The sequence below is a fragment of the Cebidichthys violaceus genome, unplaced genomic scaffold (assembly GCF_023349555.1).
Source record: "Cebidichthys violaceus isolate CVI_PGR_0920_01 unplaced genomic scaffold, fCebVio1.0.p SCAF_45, whole genome shotgun sequence".
Lineage (NCBI taxonomy): Eukaryota > Metazoa > Chordata > Actinopteri > Perciformes > Stichaeidae > Cebidichthys > Cebidichthys violaceus.
Window position 1 is genome coordinate 615,001 of NW_027176650.1, and position 20,390 is coordinate 635,390.

Below are 20,390 nucleotides of genomic sequence, written 5' to 3' on the forward strand. Positions count from 1 at the left end.
CACTGATAGAACCAGACTCCATTCAGAAAACAAGTATTTTAAAATCAGTTTACTCGTCTTGAGGAGAGAACTAATAACACATGAATTCAGACTTTATACAAATCTGTATCATTGTGTAGTTATTTCAGCATAATTTTTCTGTTTATTGTGATTAAATCAGAGCTAAAGTGTGTTTTGGCTTCATACAGCTGTAGTGAACCAGCAGACACTAGATACAGTGAATACACCTCCAGATGATGTCATGAACCAGACATGGTGGTGTTTAGTTTTCCGAGGTATCTTTGACTCCCACAACAAGTACAGAGCAACACTAGAGGATATTTCAGCCATGACTGAAAGTAAAGCCCCCATTCTTCTCCGACATGTTGAGCTCGAGCAACGCGAAGAAACACAAACGATCCCGCGATTAGTAGTCTTTGTGTACGACGGCCGTGATGACGTCACTCTCACCTCACACCGAGTTTAAACCTTAGAGACTAAAAACAAAGACTTCTTAACGTGGACGGATCAAAGAACTTCCTGTTCTCCTGAACAATAAAGAACTCTAGTCTGAAGAAGCAAACCGATCGTTCTTCAGTCAGACAGACTGAGAGACGTTTAAACTACCGGACGAAGGAGAAGTGTGACATGAAGAGAACACCTCAAAGTCAGAGAGTCGTGAACCCCGGCAGGATGAGTCAGCGTCACAAACACGAGTCAGAGAAGAACAATGACTCCCGTTTGTTGAGTCGCGTTTGTGGACGCTGTCGTCCCAGAATGCATGGCAGGTCAGAAACGGAGCAGCTTCTCAGATGGATTATAATCTCTTTTTGAGCGTTTTTATTCATGGGAACTTAAAGGTTGAATGTATTAATGGATCTTAAAGAGACAAATTAATTCAGAAACAAGTCTGAAAGTCTTTAAACGCTCTCAACAGGAAACCGTCTTCCTCAGAACACAAACGTTTATTCATCTTTAAACGTTGAAGGAGTGGAACCAGACGTACGGGATCAGCTCATTGAATGATTGTTTCAGTCTTTTACTCACATTGAGGACAGGTGAACAGTTCAATGTCTGCAAACAGGTTGATCAACTTTAATGAAACGTTTTTAATTCAATGAAACTTTCTTTAAGGTTCTAAATGATTTGGTTCTGATGTAGTGTCATAGTTGTGAGTGTGAGGTCGTTGGTTTAGAGACGTGATGATCGGATCCTTATTAACCTGTGAGTCATCAGAGCAGACGGAGGAAATCAAACACGTTGACTTTATTAACTTCCATTCAGTTAACACTCGACTGTGTACTTTGTGTCGTTAACTTTGACACGTAACACATCTTGGAGTGTCTACATTAACTATTATTAAAAAGAACAGAATGAGATTTTTATGGATAATAATCTGTAATAAAAATGAGTCAATTTCACTGAATAAACATTTGATGTAAAAGTCTTTGAGAATAAGATCTGACAAACTATGACTTTATGTTTTCATCATCATCACTTTCAAACATGACGACTCGATCTCTTCAGTCTTCAGAAATGAAAAGACGACGACTCGTTGTGATCAAGTTACTGAACAAAACGACGCCACCGGCTTCAGAAGAGACGAGACAGAAGGGGGAGGGGCATGTAAAGACGGGGCGGGGGGCTGCAGAGAGAGTGGGAGGACTCAAAGAGAGAGATGAAGATCCGTCTCATGAGCCGATGACTCAGAAAACTACCAGTCACGACTGAAGCTCCTGAGTGCTACACTTATTGTTTCTGTGTGTGTGTGTGTGTGTGTGTGTGTGTGTGTGTGTGTGTGTGTGTGTGTGTGTGTGTGTGTGTGTGTGTGTGTGTGTGTGTGTGTGTTACAGGTTGTCTAAGGTCTTCACACACACACACACACAATCAAACCTGCTGGTTCTGAATAACACACCTGATAGAGCGAGGACGCCCCCCCGTCTCACATCCAACCACCACTTTAAACTCTGTTACCTGTGTGTGTGTGTGTGTGTGTGTGTGTGTGTGTGTGTGTGTGTGTGTCTCTTCACTTTGAATTCAGGAGGAAACTACGAAGACGCTCAGAGACCGTCGCCAAGATCATGAGAGTGAACATAAGTTCTGTTGTAAATCAATAAGCTGGTGTTACTTTGAGATCCTGACGATGTGACGCTAACGAACGACTCGTCCAACATTTCATCTCTGTGCTCTTCTTTAGTAGAAAAGGTCGGCAGATGTTACCAGATGTTCTCCAACAACGTGTCAAATATAAACTATTGTAAGTTAACACTCTCACATCACGCGATGTGGTTAAAGCCGTAGTTCATCTTTTATACCAGTAGTTTGGGTCAAATCATTGAGTACGCTGATGACACTGTGATATACGTCTTTGTGCCGTTAAATACTTCTTAAGTTAAATCTCAACACCCGACTGACAGAAGTTACTAACTCTCATGAATACCTGTGATATAAAGCTGTGTTTGTATTCTAGAAGTGAAGTTGTGCTTCTCTCTTTTCATGTAGAAACAGACTCTCGTGGTTAAAGAGAATAAAAGAAGTGAACTCTCTCTCTCTACTCAAACAGGACGACGAGGGAAACAACAGAAGAAGAAGAATCTGTTTTAAAGGATGAAATCATAGAAGAGTCCTCTGAGGACTCAGAGCTGGAGTCTCTTCATCAGCTCCTCTGAACCCGCCGTTCTCTCCTCTTTCAATCGCCATGGCAACACAAAGCCAGAGGCCATTATTCTTAATGGCTACCTTGGGCCCCTCAATGTGTGTGTGTGTGTGTGTGTGTGTGTGTGTGAGTGCGCGTGTCATACAACAGTTGATGCAAAGTGGTACCTTCGTCTGTACACTCCAACAATTCCCCTTCAATAAATCCCATAAAGTCAAGTCTGATATGCTGTGTGTGTGTGTGGTGTGGTGTGTGTTGTGTTGTGTTGTGTTACTGAGTGTGTGTGATGTGTGTTCTCTCAGTGGAACACTTATTGTTCTGCATGGTGCGTTCACAGATCTGCAGATACGTGGGATTATGGAGCATTAATAAAGACGTGGATGTTGCTGAATGTTCTGAAGCAGCCATCTGTAAATCGTGTTGTTGTTATTGTTGTTGTTGTTGTTGTTGTTGTGTTGTTGTGTGGTATTTTGCACAAAGTGATCCTGTCAGCTCTTCCTGTCACAACTCTCTCTATTATTCCACATCGTCAGTCTCTGAACACTGAATCATGAAACCTCAGCATCACGTCTCTCTCACAGTTTGAGCTTCACAATAAAACATTTTCAATTATTTTAATGTCTTTTGTTTTTGTGGCAAAGCTGAAAAAAAAATAAATATCAGAGAACGAAGAAAGAAACACGAAACTACTTCATGCTACTACCAGTTAAAAAATATACATATAAGTACATATATACTGTTTATATATACACATATATACATATATATATATATATACATATATATATATATATATATATATACATATATATACATATATATATATATACATATATATATATATATATATATATATACATATATATACATATATATATATATATATATATATATATATATATATATATATATATATATATACATATATATATATATGTGTATATATATACATATATACACATATACACATATATATATATACACATATATATATGTGTGTATATGTATATATATATATAAACTATTGATCTGAGCTTTGTTATTGAGTGATGAACAGCCGATGGAGGCGGGTTATTGATTCCACACACACACACACACACACACACACACACACACACACACACACACACACACACACACACACACACACACACACACACACACACACACACACGGTTGTTCTTGTATCTTTGTGAGGACGTTTGACGTCTGTAATGTGGAACCAATGTTCAGCAGAACGAGTTTCATCCAGACGGCGTTCAGCACAGCGAGCTGATTGGCTGAGGGTCGGTCACACTATAATGAGAGCAACAACACGTCGTCATCGTGCTTTTAGTTTTATTTTCTATTATTCTGTTCATTTAAGATTTTCACAGCGCGACGTTCATTATTCTGCTCGAGACGATTATGTTCTGAAGGAGATATGACGACGATATCATGAAAGACTCAGGTTGTGTTGTTCACTCAGGGATGAAAAGAGAAGGTTCTACTGAAGTGGAAAATATGAAAGTATTTATAATTGAAATATAGTTGAATAAAAGATATTTTTAACTTCTTTTCTTCTCTTCCTCTAAAGAAGTCGTGACCACGAGAAACCATTCAGTCGGTAAAGAGCTGAAATGATCCAGGATCAGTGTGAAGAGGTCCAGAGGACGGTCCAGAGGAAGGAGCAGAGGACGGTCCAGAGGAAGGTCCAGAGGACGGTCCAGAGGACGGTCCAGAGGAAGGAGCAGAGGACGGTCCAGAGGAAGGAGCAGAGGAAGGTTCAGAGGAAGGAGCAGAGGAAGGAGCAGAGGAAAGTCCAGAGGAAGGAGCAGAGGAAGGAGCAGAGGAAGGTCCAGAGGAAGGAGCAGAGGAAGGTCTAGAGGAAGGTCCAGAGGAAGGAGCAGAGGAAGGTCCAGAGGAAGGAGCAAAGGAAGGAGCAGAGGAAGGTCCAGAGGACGGTCCAGAGGAAGGAGCAGAGGAAGGAGCAGAGGAAGGTCCAGAGGAAGGAGCAGAGGAAGGTCAGAGGAAGGTCCAGAGGAAGGAGCAGAGGAAGGAGCAGAGGAAGGTCCAGAGGAAGGAGTAGAGGAAGGTCAGAGGAAGGAGCAGAGGAAGGAGCAGAGGAAGGTCCAGAGGAAGGTTCAGAGGAAGGAGCAGAGGAAGGTCCAGAGGAAGGAGCAGAGGAAGGTCCAGAGGAAGGAGCAGAGGACGGTTCAGAGGAAGGAGCAGAGGAAGGTCCAGAGGAAGGAGCAGAGGAAGGAGCAGAGGAAGGAGCAGAGGAAGGTCCAGAGGAAGGAGCAGAGGAAGGTCCAGAGGAAGGAGCAGAGGAAGGAGCAGAGGAAGGTCCAAAGGACGGTCCAGAGGAAGGAGCAGAGGAAGGTCCAGGGGAAGGAGCAGAGGAAGGTCCAGGGGAAGGAGCAGAGGAAGGTCCAGAGGAAGGAGCAGGGGAAGGAGCAGAGGAAGGTCCAGAGGAAGGAGCAGAGGAAGGTCCAGAGGCAGGAGCAGGGGAAGGAGCAGAGGAATGTCCAGAGGAAGGAGCAGAGGAGGGTCCAGAGGACGGTCCAGAGGAAGGAGCAGAGAAAGGAGCAGAGGAAGGAGCAGAGGAAGGTCCAGAGGAAGGAGCAGAGGAAGGTCCAGAGGAAGGAGCAGAGGAAGGAGCAGAGGAAGGTCCAGAGGAAGGAGCAGAGGAAGGTCCAGAGGAAGGAGCAGAGGAAGGAGCAGAGGACGGTCCAGAGGAAGGAGCAGAGGAAGGTCCAGAGGAAGGAGCAGAGGAAGGAGCAGAGGAAGGAGCAGAGGAAGGTCCAGAGGAAGGAGCAGAGGAAGGAGCAGAGGAAGGTCCAGAGGAAGGAGCAGAGGAAGGAGCAGAGGAAGGTTCAGAGGAAGGTCCAGAGGACGGTCCAGAGGAAGGAGCAGAGGACGGTCCAGAGGAAGGAGCAGAGGAAGGTCCAGAGGAAGGAGCAGAGGAAGGAGCAGAGGAAGGAGCAGAGGAAGGAGCAGAGGAAGGTCCAGAGGAAGGAGCAGAGGAAGGAGCAGAGGAAGGTTCAGAGGAAGGTCCAGAGGACGGTCCAGAGGAAGGAGCAGAGGACGGTCCAGAGGAAGGAGCAGAGGAAGGTCCAGAGGAAGGAGCAGAGGAAGGAGCAGAGGACGGTCCAGAGGAAGGAGCAGAGGACGGTCCAGAGGAAGGAGCAGAGGAAGGTCCAGAGGAAGGTCCAGAGGGTTCAAGTCTCAGTGAGAGAGACTGAAGGTTTCATACGGTGTAAATATTAATGACATATCACGTTACCATGACAACATCACAACATGTTTTGGACAATTGTGGGTTTTATTTTGTTCTTTTTTCTCTGATTCAAATGTCTTCAGACTCACAAGATGAGACATGATTACAATAATTTATTTACTTCTTTTTGTCCAAACTAAAAGTGTTTGATGAATAAAGTCTCTGATTTCATGTGTTTGTATATTTCTGTGTAGATTCAATATTTCTCAATGTCGTCCTCTTTGTGTACCCGTGTTCTAACGTCACATTGCTATGAATTGTGGGTAACTCCCACAATCTCTAGTTTCAAGTCTTCTTCAATACAGCATGATGTTCATTTAGTACATTATGCTCCATTTAGAGTCAAACAGACCATAAAGCAGGGGATGCTTTAGGGGCGGGGCTACACGCTGATTGACAGGTCTCTACCACAGACGTATACGCCGTCTCTACGTCACTCCTCCTCAGTTCAGATATGGTCAGTTCCTGTTCACTGGTTGCAAAAAAACAAGATGGCGACGGCAAAATCACCGAACTAAAGGCTTCAAAACTAGAGATGCACCGATCCGATATCAATATCTGTATCGGTCCCGATATAGGAAAAAATTCTAGATCGGGTATCGGTGACAATGTGACCGATCCATAAAGGCAAATCTATTCAGTCCAATTATATGCGTTGTGCTCTGCGTAACGTCATGCGCTAGCGAACTGGCCGCATAGATTGTTTTCAAAATGGAGCGAGCGAAAGGATCAGCCATCTGGAACTTTTTCACACTACCTCAGCCAACACATTAGACAGCTACCTGCAATACGTGCGCAGCGATGGTTCCAAGGGGTGGCACTAAAACTTCAAGCTATAACACAACCAACTTAACCACCTGGAACCACGCTACGACATGATAAGCCGAAAATATTTGTCGGAGACGGCGCTACCTGAACTGCACGGTAAAGTGTGCAAACACATATTGAAGGAGATAAAAGATGTCAAATCGATAAGTTTCACAACAGACATCTGGAGCTCCTACGTTTCCCCTGTGTCACTTTTAAGTTTAACAGCACACTGGCTGGATGAAACTTTTGTGCCACACAGTGCAATGTTAAATGCAACAAACTTTCGTGGGTCGCACACCAGCGAAGCGATAGCAGCTAGCCTGAAGGAAATGTTTGACAAGTGGCAAATTCCGTTGAGCAAAATCCACGTGATTCTGAGGGACAACGCCAGCAACATGAGAAAAGCGATGGACAACCTGGGGGCGCGTAGCGTCGGCTGCGTTGCACATACAATGCAGCTGGTTGTCAACGAGGGACTTCTGTCACAGCGTGCGGTCAGAATTTTATTTTTTTTTAAATCGATTCAGCACTGTTTTTCTCTATTAGATCGGTATCAGATCGGTATCGGCCGATACTAAACCTCAGATATCTGTATCGGTATCGGAAGTGAAAAACGTGGATCGGTGCATCCCTATTCAAAACATCAGTCCCTGAACTAATGGGTGACCTCACGACGACTACGTCCACTTCTTATAATCAGTCTGTGATTATTTCTTATGAAACCTGAGAATCATCAGTGAAACATAAGTTTTTGTTGACGTTTAGAGACGACTTCCTCCCTCTTCTTCATAGAGTAACAGTGAAGCTGAAAAGCTGCTGTCTGCTGGTCCAGAAGCTCAAACAGGTGGAGCTTCAAACCGATCCGACGGTTCACCGTTGAAAAAACTGCAGTTTTCTTTCTTCAGCTGAAAACATTTGCTTTATATTTGATTCCACCGAGTGAAGATGGAAAACAATAAGCACTCTGATGTGATCTGGTTCTCTCAGAAACCTTTTCCCCTCAGACAATATACAGGAGAGGTCTTTACCTCCTGTTTTATTAAATCAAGACTTATTGGAAATATTTCAGAAAACACTTGACTTCAGACGATGAAGACGAAGAACCAGAGAAACCAACTGATGATGGTGATAGTAAAAGAAAGACTTACTTCTTCCTGGTGTCGTATCTGCTGGTGGTTCCCAGACTCTGAGAGGAAACACAGAGGAAGGAAATCATCACTTTCTATGCAGCATCATGCAGCACTAAACACATATCACACCACTGCTGTTCCTCTGGTGAAAAACACATTAATGTGGCACCAAAAATACACATCTGTCATCCACACAATCAGTGTTCAGAAGGAGGGAAACGGACAAAATCAGACATTAGAGATGCAGGCAGGTGTTCGTCCATTCACACTGGAAAACAGCGCTGACGACATATAGATTTAAAACAAGCTGCTTTAACAAAACTAAACTGTATCGGCACATTTGAATCATTGACAATCAGCGGAAAATAAAGAAAAATGTGACTCAAACCCGTGATTTGATCCGAATCAATAGTTTTCTGATCCGTTGAAAAAACATCCACTTCATGTTTATTTTTATCCTCGTATTGTCAAAAGGTTGCTGAGGAGATACAAGGTTATTTTATTGTCATTGTACAACAGGGTTGCACAACTGAATACAGATTCTAGTCTCTAGTTTTAATCTCCTTTCAGCTCTTTGCAGGCGCCTCTTGTCACCAATATGACTGAAGCTCAGTAGATGAGCACCAGTGATGTTCTGATGGTTTTAATCCACCGATGTAGAGCTCTCCTGGACCCTGAACGTCTCATGTTTGTTTGTAATTAGATGCTTGCTTGGAAAAGGAAATGTACTTATGACTTCTGGTGACTAGTAGTTCTTTTAATTACCAATGTTGATGCACTTATTGTAAGTCGCTTTGGATAAAAGCGTCTGCTAAATGACTGTAAGGTAATGTAATTTTGTTGCTACTCTGTAAAAGTTAACAAGAACTTATAAAGTTTCCTTCAGAAATACAGACGTTTATGATGTTTTTCGTCTCCAGGATGGAGATGTGTGAGGACCACGTCAGCTTGTTTGTGATGCTGATTCTCAGGAATTTAAAGCTGTTGACTTGCTCCTTCTCAAATCCATTGAAGAAGACCGGTGTGTGTGTGTGTGTGTGTGTGTGTGTGTGTGTGTGTGTGTGTGTGTGTGTGTGTGTGTCTTCACCTCCTTTTTTCTAAAGTCAACAATCAACTCCTTGGTTTTACTGACGTTGAGCAGCAGGTTCTTCTCTATATGAAGTTTTATTGTTTGTGTCTGGTTGATGATGGTAGTGTCATCTGTCAGCTTCACAACGTGGGTAATGAAATAATGAAAGCATCATTTCTTGGCTTATTTCACACGATGAAAACGTCTTTAAAATAATAAAGCGTTTACATGGAAATGTCTTCAGGCAAAACACAGAAACAGAACGACTGGATGTAAAAACATCTTTATAAAATCAACAATATGTAAGATAGTGGAAGAATGAAGTGGCGTGTTCCCCATGGAGAGACACTCAATATGAGTGAGGTTAAAGCTGCAGTGAATAAAACCTGCTGGGTGAAGATGAAGAGTGTGTGGGAGGAGGAGGAAGATGAAGGAACCAGCGATGTGTCTGATGGCTGTTCTTGAGTGAAGGATTCTGGGATTGAGTCGATGGAGGGACAGCAGGGTTTGGACAGCGTGGGGGGAATATTCTGTCGCCTTGACAACTGAAGACGGGGAGGAAGTGAAGACTGATGTCTGCTCATTGAGGTCTCAGAGGTCCCCCCCCTCATAACTATGTCCATTCTTCTGCTTTACAACATCTCTGCAGACTACTTTCTTCACGTCGTCGGGCTTCTCTTGAACTTAATGAAAGAACCAAATTCACACGGTGATGGTTCTCTGGTGCAGAAGGATGCTTTCACCCCTCCGCCATCCCCTGATCTCCCGATCACTCAACCTTACAGGGAGAAATCTGTTGACTGTCGGCCGCCGCCAGCGAAGCAGCTTCATTACACAACGAGGAACAAACCCACTCAGAGAGCAGTGACTAATGTGTTCAATACCCACAGCTGACCAACACTCAGCTCCAGTGAGCTAACATCACCAACACTCAGCTCCAGTGAGCTAACATCATGAACACTCAGCTCCCAGTGAGCTAACATCACCAACACTCAGCTCCAGTGAGCTAACATCATGAACACTCAGCTCCCAGTGAGCTAACATCACCAACACTCAGCTCCAGTGAGCTAACATCATGAACACTCAGCTCCCAGTGAGCTAACATCACCAACACTCAGCTCCAGTGAGCTAACATCATGAACACTCAGCTCCAGTGAGCTAACATCATGAACACTCAGCTCCAGTGAGCTAACATCATGAACACTCAGCTCCCAGTGAGCTAACATCACCAACACTCAGCTCCAGTGAGCTAACATCACCAACACTCAGCTCCAGTGAGCTAACATCATGAACACTCAGCTCCCAGTGAGCTAACATCACCAACACTCAGCTCCAGTGAGCTAACATCATGAACACTCAGCTCCCAGTGAGCTAACATCACCAACACTCAGCTCCAGTGAGCTAACATCATGAACACTCAGCTCCCAGTGAGCTAACATCACCAACACTCAGCTCCAGTGAGCTAACATCATGAACACTCAGCTCCCAGTGAGCTAACATCACCAACACTCAGCTCCAGTGAGCTAACATCATGAACACTCAGCTCCAGTGAGCTAACATCATGAACACTCAGCTCCCAGTGAGCTAACATCACCAACACTCAGCTCCAGTGAGCTAACATCATGAACACTCAGCTCCCAGTGAGCTAACATCACCAACACTCAGCTCCAGTGAGCTAACATCATGAACACTCAGCTCCCAGTGAGCTAACATCACCAACACTCAGCTCCAGTGAGCTAACATCATGAACACTCAGCTCCCAGTGAGCTAACATCACCAACACTCAGCTCCAGTGAGCTAACATCATGAACACTCAGCTCCCAGTGAGCTAACATCACCAACACTCAGCTCCAGTGAGCTAACATCACCAACACTCAGCTCCCAGTGAGTTAACATCACCAACACTCAGCTCCCAGTGAGCTAACATCACCAACACTCAGCTCCCAGTGAGCTAACATCACCAACACTCAGCTCCCAGTGAGCTAACATCACCAACACTCAGCTCCCAGTGAGCTAACATCACCAACACTCAGCTCCAGTGAGCTAACATCACCAACACTCAGCTCCCAGTGAGTTAACATCACCAACACTCAGCTCCAGTGAGCTAACATCACGAACACTCAGCTCCAGTGAGCTAACATCACCAACACTCAGCTCCAGTGAGCTAACATCACGAACACTCAGCTCCAGTGAGCTAACATCATGAACACTCAGCTCCAGTGAGCTAACAACACCAACACTCAGCTCCCAGTGAGCTAACATCATGAACACTCAGCTCCAGTGAGTTATCACCAACACTCAGCTCCCAGTGAGCTAACATCACCAACACTCAGCTCCAGTGAGCTAACATCATGAACACTCAGCTCCAGTGAGCTAACATCATGAACACTCAGCTCCCAGTGAGCTAACATCACCAACACTCAGCTCCAGTGAGCTACCATCACCAACACTCAGCTCCAGTGAGCTAACATCACCAACACTCAGCTCCAGTGAGCTAACATCACCAACACTCAGCTCCAGTGAGCTAACATCACCAACACTCAGCTCCAGTGAGCTAACATCACCAACACTCAGCTCCAGTGAGCTAACATCACCAACACTCAGCTCCCAGTGAGCTAACATCATGAACACTCAGCTCCCAGTGAGCTAACATCACCAACACTCAGCTCCAGTGAGCTAACATCATGAACACTCAGCTCCCAGTGAGCTAACATCACCAACACTCAGCTCCAGTGAGCTAACATCATGAACACTCAGCTCCAGTGAGCTACCATCACCAACACTCAGCTCCAGTGAGCTAACATCACCAACACTCAGCTCCCAGTGAGCTAACATCACCAACACTCAGCTCCAGTGAGCTAACATCACCAACACTCAGCTCCCAGTGAGCTAACATCATGAACACTCAGCTCCCAGTGAGCTAACATCATGAACACTCCGCTTCCAGTGAGCTAACATCATGAACACTCAGCTCCAGTGAGCTAACATCATGAACACTCAGCTCCAGTGAGTTAACATCATGAACACTCAGCTCCAGTGAGTTAACATCATGAACACTCAGCTCACGTTTACTGACGCTTGAAGTGGACACTGAACGCATCACACAGAGAGATGTTAAAATGTTTTATCTTGAGTTAATGTAATGTTGGTTTCATTCCTGTAATATGATACAGTGATATTTGAGGGTCAGTGTGATGTTAAGATATTTTAGTTTAAGGATAAAAACACTGGTTTAACTTAATTAAATCTATTATAACTACAAAACGTTCAAAGGAGATTTGTTTCAGTGAATTGTCAATAATTTACTGTCAATTAAAATCTCTTTGATTTGTTTCTACCTTAAGTTTTAGTCTACTAATATTCACATTAAGTCCTTTGTGAAGTATGAAATGTGCTGTATAACAGTGTGTGTGTGTCCATGTGGATTATCAGGACATCAAAGAGAGACACGCTGACCTGAAGATGAACAGACTCCGTGTCACTTCCTCTTTCTCTCTGATGATATTTCTGTGAATGTCAAGACGTCTGATGAGACGACGCCGGCCCTTTAATGTCAGAGAACGACCTCTCAGCTGGCTGATTGGCTGGAGTAGTGTGTGTGTGTGTGTGTGTGTGTGTGTGTGTGTGTGTGTGTGTGTGTGTGTGTGTGTGTGTGTGTGTGTGTGTGTGTGTGTGTGTGTGTGATCAAGACATTCAGCGTAAACTGATTCACTAAATATTAATTAATATTATTAATGTTCATAAAGTGGAGCTTAATAAACTTCATCCAGATGTGAACCAAATATTCCTAAAAACACAAGGTCTGGACCAGACCAGGTTCAGACATGAAACCAGACCAGAATCATATATACACCTATGTATATATACATACACACATACTGTACATATACTATATGAACTTAATATAGTAAGGAGAAGAGGAGGTGGAGATGAGGAGGAGGAGGAGAGAGTATTTTTCCATGGTGATGCTGATGAAGGACAAAGACAGAGGAATGTTTTTGTCTCCTAGCTGTTTGTGAGAGGAGGTATAGGGAGGAGATGAGGAGAGGAGGAGGAGGAGGAGGAGGTGGAGGAGGAGGAGGAAAAGAGAGTATTTTTCCATGGAGGTCCTGATGAAGGACAAACAGCAGCGTGTTTCTGTCTCTTGGCTGCTTCTGTTGCCTGGAAATCTGATATTTACTGAGACGATGGAGCAGAAAGAGAGAGACAACACAGAACCTCCTCTCCACCTCCTCCTCCTCTCCTCTCATAATGTGTCCTCAGCTTCTTTGTTGACATGAAGAGGATTGAATGAATTAACAGTGGGTCTTGTCCCTCATGTGTTTCAGTGGACTCTCTGGATGATGATGAGGATCAAGGGTCCTGATCAGGTCTGTGATCCGACTCACAGTCTGGATCCAGTACTGTACTGATCCTGATCACAGCTGTGACTGATTACAGAAACGATGCGTTTCACCAACATGCTCAGCGTGAGTCACATGATTCACAGCTGAGGAAAAACCAGAACCAGATCCAGATCCAGTAGAACCTGCCTCCCAAACAGGAAGCAAGATGACGAGTCTTAAAGCTGCATTCTCTCTAGTGTCCATCGGGGGGCGACTTCAATACAGCATGATGTTCATTTAGTAGTCCATTTAGAGTCAAACAGACCATAAAGAGCAAATAATAATATGATGACAGACACAAACCAAGATGGAGACGGACAAAAAAATGGCAAAGGCCAAAACCAAAACGCTAATGAGCAAAAACCAAGATGGAGGCAACCTACAACCGAGATGGCGATTGCCGGTGGCCTACATGCTAATGCTAATGCTAACATACAGTCGATGCTTCTGAGCCGCTGAAAGGCTTTTAATGTTTTTAAGGGTGATGTTTGGACACAGAGTCCTCTCATTGTCGTTTAGTTCAGGCGTCTATCGAACACAAACCCTCTATATTGACAGAGAACTGAAAGGAGGTGGAGAATGACTCACGTGGAGGTTGTGGATCTTCTTCCGGCCTCTCTCCAGTCGACTCAGCAGTCTCAGGTGAGGCTGCTCTCGACCCGCCGGCTGCAGCAGACGGTCGTCGACCGACACCGTCTCCCTCAGGACGCCCCCCCGGTCGCCGGCCCACGCCGCCCCGCCTCCCTCGGCGAGGGGGAGGCTCCTCCCCCCTCCTGCTGTCGGGTTCCCCCCCGACACCGGAGACAGATCAGGTGACCAGAAGTCGCGTTGCACCGAACCTGGACAAGAGAAACCAGAGACCCCCTGCTGTTACTGTACACCACACACACACACACACACACACACACACACACACACACACACACACACACACACACACACCTTACTGATAGTGAGCAGACTTTCTCCAGTTTGAAACATGTGGTTATAAATGTGTTCGTATCTTATATACTATATATATATATATATATATATATATATATATATATATATATATATATACATATACATATACATATACATATATATATATATATATATACATATATATATATATATATATATATACATATATATACACATACATACATACATACATACATACATACACACACACTTTTTTATCCAAAATGCTCTTTATTTTTTTCCCGTTGACATTCTTCTCTCGCCGTCTTTGAATCATAAATAATGAATTAAAAGGTTAAACTCTCGTTTCAGTTTAAGTTTAGATGAAAGCAGGTCAGAGAGACGGACGACTGGAGGGATGTCTGTCATAACACAGAACCTCCAACTGCTCCTGCTGGTTTCATGTTTCCATTCCCTCACTGTGTGTGTGTGTGTGTGTGTGTGTGTGTGTGTGTGTGTGTGTGTGTGAGATCAGGTGTCAGGCTGCATTAAAACTGCAGGAGGAGGCTCGGCTCCCTGGACGTGTTTATACTGCAGCTACTCTGAGCTTTTATTTTGAAAGGACACATTCCCAAACTTAATGGTGAGAATTAACAAGGAGTCAAAGAGCAGAACCCTCAGAGACTTACATGTTTGAGTGTGAAGGTTCATACGGTGTCAAGATGTTGTGGGTTTTTATTTTGTTCTTCTTACTCTGATTCAAACATGATTACGATCATTTATTTACTTCTTCTTGTCCAAACTAAAAGAAACGTTTGATGAATTCTCTGATGTTTCTATGTAGATGTAATATTCCAGGCTGAACATGTTTCGCTCAAACGCTCCTCTTCCTCAGTATCAAACACATGTTTCATAATCTAATCATTCAACTTCACCTGATAGACTGACAGCAGGACGAGAGGACGGTCCATCAGAAAGACTCACATCAGACAGAGACAGAGAGACAGACAGAGGTATATCTAACCTCTCTCTCTCTCTCTCTCTCTCGGTGTCTCTCTCTCTCTCTCTCGGTGTCTCTCTCTCTGTGTCTCTCTCTCTCTGTCTCTCTCTTGGTCTGTCTGTCTGTCTGTCTCTGTCTGTTCTGGTTTCATGATCTTTTTCAGATCGTCAGGACTGACTCTCTTCTTCTTCTTAAACCAGTAGAGTAACGTCTCCCTCTGGTGGACAACATGAGACAAACATCCAGACTCAAAGAGAAGACGTCATCAAACAAACCACAGAGACGAGAGCAGCACATCCACTAAACCTGGTCCCTCTGGTCCCTCTGGTCCCTCTGTTGTAACACAAAGGACTTTAAAGCTCTGAGACCACATGTGGACCAGAAGAAGGAGTCCAGAGGTCACATGAAAGCTCTGACATCGTGTTTCTGTCATGAGATGTTGAACTGACAGAATGTATAAATACTAAAATAAAATAATAACCAAATGTTTTCATGGACAAGTGTCGTCTGTGACCAAACCAGAGCAGAGCCTCGTTAGACCAGGAGCCTAATCTGTCCTACAGGAAGCTCGTTATCATTCTCCACAAGGGTGGAGCTACAGAACAGGAAGCTGAAGCCCGGGACAAACACGTCCACACTTCATGTTTGGATCCTCTGAGCTTTGATGTTAATCTACACGTCTGTGTCTCCTCACCCAGCAGAAGACCCTACACAACAGGAACCTTAGCTTTAAAGAACCTGTGTTTGGTCCCCAGAACTATAAACCAAAGGACCAGAGGACAAAGGGAGGACGTTTGAGTGGTACAAATCCACTCAGCCACTGTTATCAACACCAGTCCTCTGATCAGTACTCTGACCAGTACTCTGACCAGTACTCTGACCAGTACTCTGACCAGTACTCTGATCGGTTCCTTTTGATTATTGTCTGAGAATAAAAGACAATTAATTCAGAAAATAATCTGCACGTCTTTACTATTCTGACATGTAAATAAAGAGCTTCTCTTGAGCAGCAACACAAGAAGATCTAAAATCTGGAGACAAAGAGACAGAGACAAGGACGTCTCACTCCAGATGTTTGCTGAGTTTCTTTCCATAACGGTCACTTTTTCTACTTTGTGTTGCTGTTGAACCACAATGTGAGAGGTGTTTCTGTTATTTTGTCCACCCTGGTTAGTGATTGAGATGTTTCTGTTATTTTGTCCACCCTGGTTAGTGATTGAGATGTTTCTGTTATTTTGTCCACCCTGGTTAGTGATTGAGAGGTGTTTCTGTTATTTTGTCCACCCTGGCTGTGATTGAGAGGTGTTTCTGTTATTTTGTCCACCCTGGCTGTGATTGAGAGGTGTTTCTGTTATTTTGTCCACCCTGGCTGTGATTGAGAGGTGTTTCTGTTATTTTGTCCACCCTGGCTGTGATTGAGAGGTGTTTCTGTTATTTTGTCCGCTCTTACCTGTAGAGGTCCAGTGGAGTCCTCCAGGACTGGCAGCGAGCCGCCGCCGCTTCCTGACGCCGACCCCGACCCCGGTGGTGGCGGCGGGGGGGGGGAAGGGGGAGGAGTCTCCCGCTGCAGCGGGGGTGGAGGAGAGGAGGGGGAGGAGCAGCATCTCCTCCCCCAGAGAAGGGGGGAGGAAGGGGGAGTCGCTCTCCAACGACCTGCAGAGATCAAAGAGCAGAAGACACTTTTAATGTCTCCGTGTACATCCGGTGGTCCCGATACCTGTCCTCTAAGACCACGTAGCTCCTCAGGACCCTCTGACCCTCCTCTTCCTCCTCAAGACCTGGTCCATCAGCTGAGTCCAAGTCCACATCTGAGACCGGCGTTACGAAACAATTTTACTGGTTTAGTTTTAAGAGTATGAAAAATAAAAACAGGTTTTGAGGACTTGAACAGGAAACATAATCACACAGGACTGAAGAGGACCAGGTCTGTTCAGCTGGGTATTGGTGAACACATGAGGAGAAGCTCCGGTTTAGAACATGAGAAGCGTCTTTTAGTCTCTTCAGTCTGTGAACTGTTAGTCACACGTCTTCTTCTCCATGGTAAGACCATGACAGATCTAATGACCCTCCAGATCCCTTCAGACCTGCTGCAGGATTTAAGATCCTGAGAATCCGTCTCACGTGGTCCTCACACTTCTCCACCCTGGAGAAGGAGATCAGAACCTCACTGGGGCTCATCTACTGAGCTTCAGTCACGTTGGTGACGAGAGGTGCCTGCAAAGAGCAGAACCCTGCTGAGGTCTAGAAGGAGGTTCAGAAGAATCAGCTTCACATCAGACTACAATCTGCATTGAGTTGATGAAGAGGCTTCATGAGGACTTTCCTTCTTTCCTTGTTGAGACTCCTAATCGTTTCCTCCTAAAGAGCCCTCACACTCATAATGACCACACCCCCCCCCCCGATTCCCTGCAGGCTCTTATCTCTCTCTACATCAGCAGGAGGAGGAGGAGGAGGAGGAGGAGGAGGAGGAGGAGGTTACGGAGCCGAGTCTCTACTTAAACACCGTCTAAAGGAGACATCAGAACCTTCGTCTTCTCCTGTGGGTCTGCAGAAGACATTCAGCGTCTCCGGTGAGCAGCTGTTTCAGGAGGAGTCTCTGAAGACACTGTCTGAGTGAAAGGGTTAACGTCTTCAGGAGGTTTGAGGGGACATGAAGTCACAACGATGTCCTCTGAACTGAATGAACAAGTGAAGCTGAAGTTATGAATGTGAAACACATCTAATGAGTTACTGCTGGCTGTAACAAACACGTTGAACCGACCTGAGCGGTGTCTCCGTCTCTCCTGGATCGCTGCAGGAGGAGCGACGGCAGTTGGAGGAGGAGGAGGAGGAGGACTGTGAATTGGAGGAGTGGTTGGATGCATGTGATGAAGAGGAGGAGGAGGAGGTGGTGCGGGTGGAGTCCAGGGCTCTGGGCAGCAGCAGTGAGGATGGCATGCACAGCCATGTCTCCAGGTTGGAGAACTTGGAGTAGCTCAGCATCTCCAGAACGCTGCAGGTGGAGAGATACAAAATCAAACAACTTTATTTAAACAGAAGTTTTAGAAACAATGACAAAGAGAAAGGAGAAAAGAAAAAGGTGGAAATAAAACAATGTGTTTTATAGAAGGACACTTCATTGGGAGGCTGCTTCAGGGCGGAGGAGCAATACAGAGTTAAGGTTCCATCACTGAGGCTCCTCTCTGAGGTCCTAACACAGAGATCCACCAGCTGATGGTGCACCTCCACTCGCTTTAGAGCTTCACAGTGAGTTCACCTCAGACGCAGGTAGAGACCAGCTGGTGGACATAGCGGAGCATTTAGCAGCTAAAGACACTGGAGGTGGAGACCAAAAACAGAGCTAAGAGAGAGAATAGTGGACTTTCACCTGGTGACAGAACCACAATGACTCACAGCTAACGAGTTCACTCAGTCCGTTACCTCTCCTCTCCCGCTCCTGGGAGCTCATCTTTCTCGTCTTCGGCTTGGAAGACACAGGAAGTCCTGGAGTCCCGCGATGAGAGCAAAACACAGGAGTTATCAGAGTCCACGGACATCTTCAGCCATATCTGTAGAGGACAGGAGAGGGGAATGGGTCAGCTAACGGGGCCAGCTAACGGGGCCAGCTAACGGGGCCAGCTAACGGGTCAGCTAACGGGGTCAGCTAACGGGTCACAGGGTCAGCTGACGAGTCAGCTAACGGGGTCAGCTAACGGGTCAGCTAACGGGTCACGGGGTCAGCTGACGGGTCTGCTAACGGGGTCAGCTAATGGAGTCAGCTAACGGGTCAGCTAATGGGTAAGCTGACGGGTCAGCTAACGGGGTCAGCTAATGGGGTCAGCTAACGAGGTTAGCTAACAGGTCAGCTAAGGGGCAAGCTAACGGGTTAGTTAACAGGGCCAGCTAACGGGGGCAGCTAACGGACCAGCTAGCAAGTCTCACTGATAGTTAGCCAGCGGCTAACTTGTGATAACGTGTAAGCTAATTGATAACTAAGCTAGCTGGAAACGTCTGCTTGTTAGTAAGTTAACAGAGCTAATTAGCAGGAATTTACAGCTTGTTATTCAGTTGGTGGTTAGCACGTAACAGTTTATTAGATGCTAGACGTACCATTAACTTGTTAGTTGTTGATTAGTTTGTTAATTAGTTAGTAGTAAAATAGCTCTTCTTGGAAGTACCATTAGCTTATTAATTAGTTCCTAGTTAGCTGGTAGGATTAACTTGTTTGTTAGTTGGTTAGTTTGCTAGTTAGTTAGTGAGCATGTAAAATTGTCAGTTAGTATTTGGTTTAGCTACTAATTCATTACATTGCTAAGTGGTTTTGCTAGCTATTAACATTGACTTGTTGTTATCTCAATTCAGGAAATAGAATTAGCTAGTTGGTTAGCTTAACAGTAGTATTAGCCTGCTAATTAGCTGTGATTAGCTTCATTGTTACCACACAATGGTGACAGAGCCTATGTAAAGTTAGCTTGTTAGTATTTGGTAACTTGCTCCTAACATTGTTAATTGGTTAGCTAACTGTTAGCTGGTAAGATAACTAACTCTACTTTAAACGTTACTATAAAGTAACGTTACTGTGACGTAACGCTAGTTAACGTTAACTTAACGTTACTCCTGCTGCAGTTAAACTGTGCGTGAGGCGTTCAGGAACAACAATAACTGACATTTGAATCGTTTATTAGTAATTCGAAGGCAGTAATGCTCACTGACTGGACTAGTTACTGGACTAGTTACTGTACTAGTTACCCATAACGTCAGAATGGAGCACACAGAGAGGTGTGATTAAACGTGACCACACGTGGCTCGTGTTGTGACTGCTCGGTCATTAGAAGAGGAAACACCCGGTGAGGAAACCACACCAGTAGAACCGGTCACAGCCCAGTTTAACTCACAGCTGAAGTCCATGTCAGTAAACGGACCGTTCAGAACCACGTTGTCCTTTAAAACAGTCAGAAATGTGTCTCTGCAGAGTGAAACCACAGAAGAAGAAGTTTACCGTCTTTGAGTCCTTCTTCTTCTGCAGAAATAATGTCGCTTCTTCTTCTTCTTCTTCTTCTTCTTCTTCTTCTGCTGCTGCTTGTTTTCCCACAGCAGAAACATCTGCTCACACTGGTAACGTGTCTTTGTGCTGCTGCACGTCAAACATCCCAAAATACACAGAGCGTCAGTCTCACGTTTCACTGGTTCACTCACCGCACTGACGCCCAGTCCGGG

General features: G+C 44.9%; 2 protein-coding genes across 2 annotated transcripts in view; both read right to left on the reverse strand.

The window, feature by feature from the left end:
• The window catches only part of ankfn1a (ankyrin repeat and fibronectin type III domain containing 1a), a 54,581-nt gene extending 40,607 nt beyond the window's left edge, over positions 1 to 13,974 (reverse strand). Inside the window, exons 1-2 of the mRNA XM_068729262.1 lie at positions 13,877 to 13,974; positions 7,853 to 7,890 (exon numbers count right to left, since the gene is read on the reverse strand). The gene's annotated coding sequence lies outside the window, so the exon portion shown is untranslated. The remainder of the gene's footprint in view (positions 1 to 7,852; positions 7,891 to 13,876) is intronic.
• On the reverse strand, positions 7,849 to 20,381 carry LOC137886640 (ankyrin repeat and fibronectin type-III domain-containing protein 1-like). Its single transcript, XM_068729178.1, has 6 exons — positions 20,173 to 20,381; positions 18,615 to 18,742; positions 17,956 to 18,186; positions 16,645 to 16,847; positions 13,877 to 14,127; positions 7,849 to 7,890 (listed from the first exon to the last, which is right to left on the reverse strand). The coding sequence occupies exons 2-6, from the start codon at positions 18,728 to 18,730 to the stop codon at positions 7,849 to 7,851; spliced, it is 843 nt and encodes a 280-aa protein (XP_068585279.1). The 5' UTR covers positions 18,731 to 18,742; positions 20,173 to 20,381.
• Positions 20,382 to 20,390: the final 9 nt, after the last annotated feature.

Excerpts from the sequence above, each read along its gene's own strand:
- LOC137886640 (XM_068729178.1), bottom strand. The coding sequence starts at position 18,730 with ATGTCCGTGGACTCTGATAACTCCTGTGTTTTGCTCTCATCGCGGGAC. Across the intron at positions 14,128-16,644 it reads ACTCCACTGGACCTCTACAG|GTTCGGTGCAACGCGACTTC; the intron begins GTAAGAGCGGAC and ends TCTCTTGTCCAG. Across the intron at positions 7,891-13,876 it reads AGAAGATCCACAACCTCCAC|AGTCTGGGAACCACCAGCAG; the intron begins GTGAGTCATTCT and ends GTTTCCTCTCAG.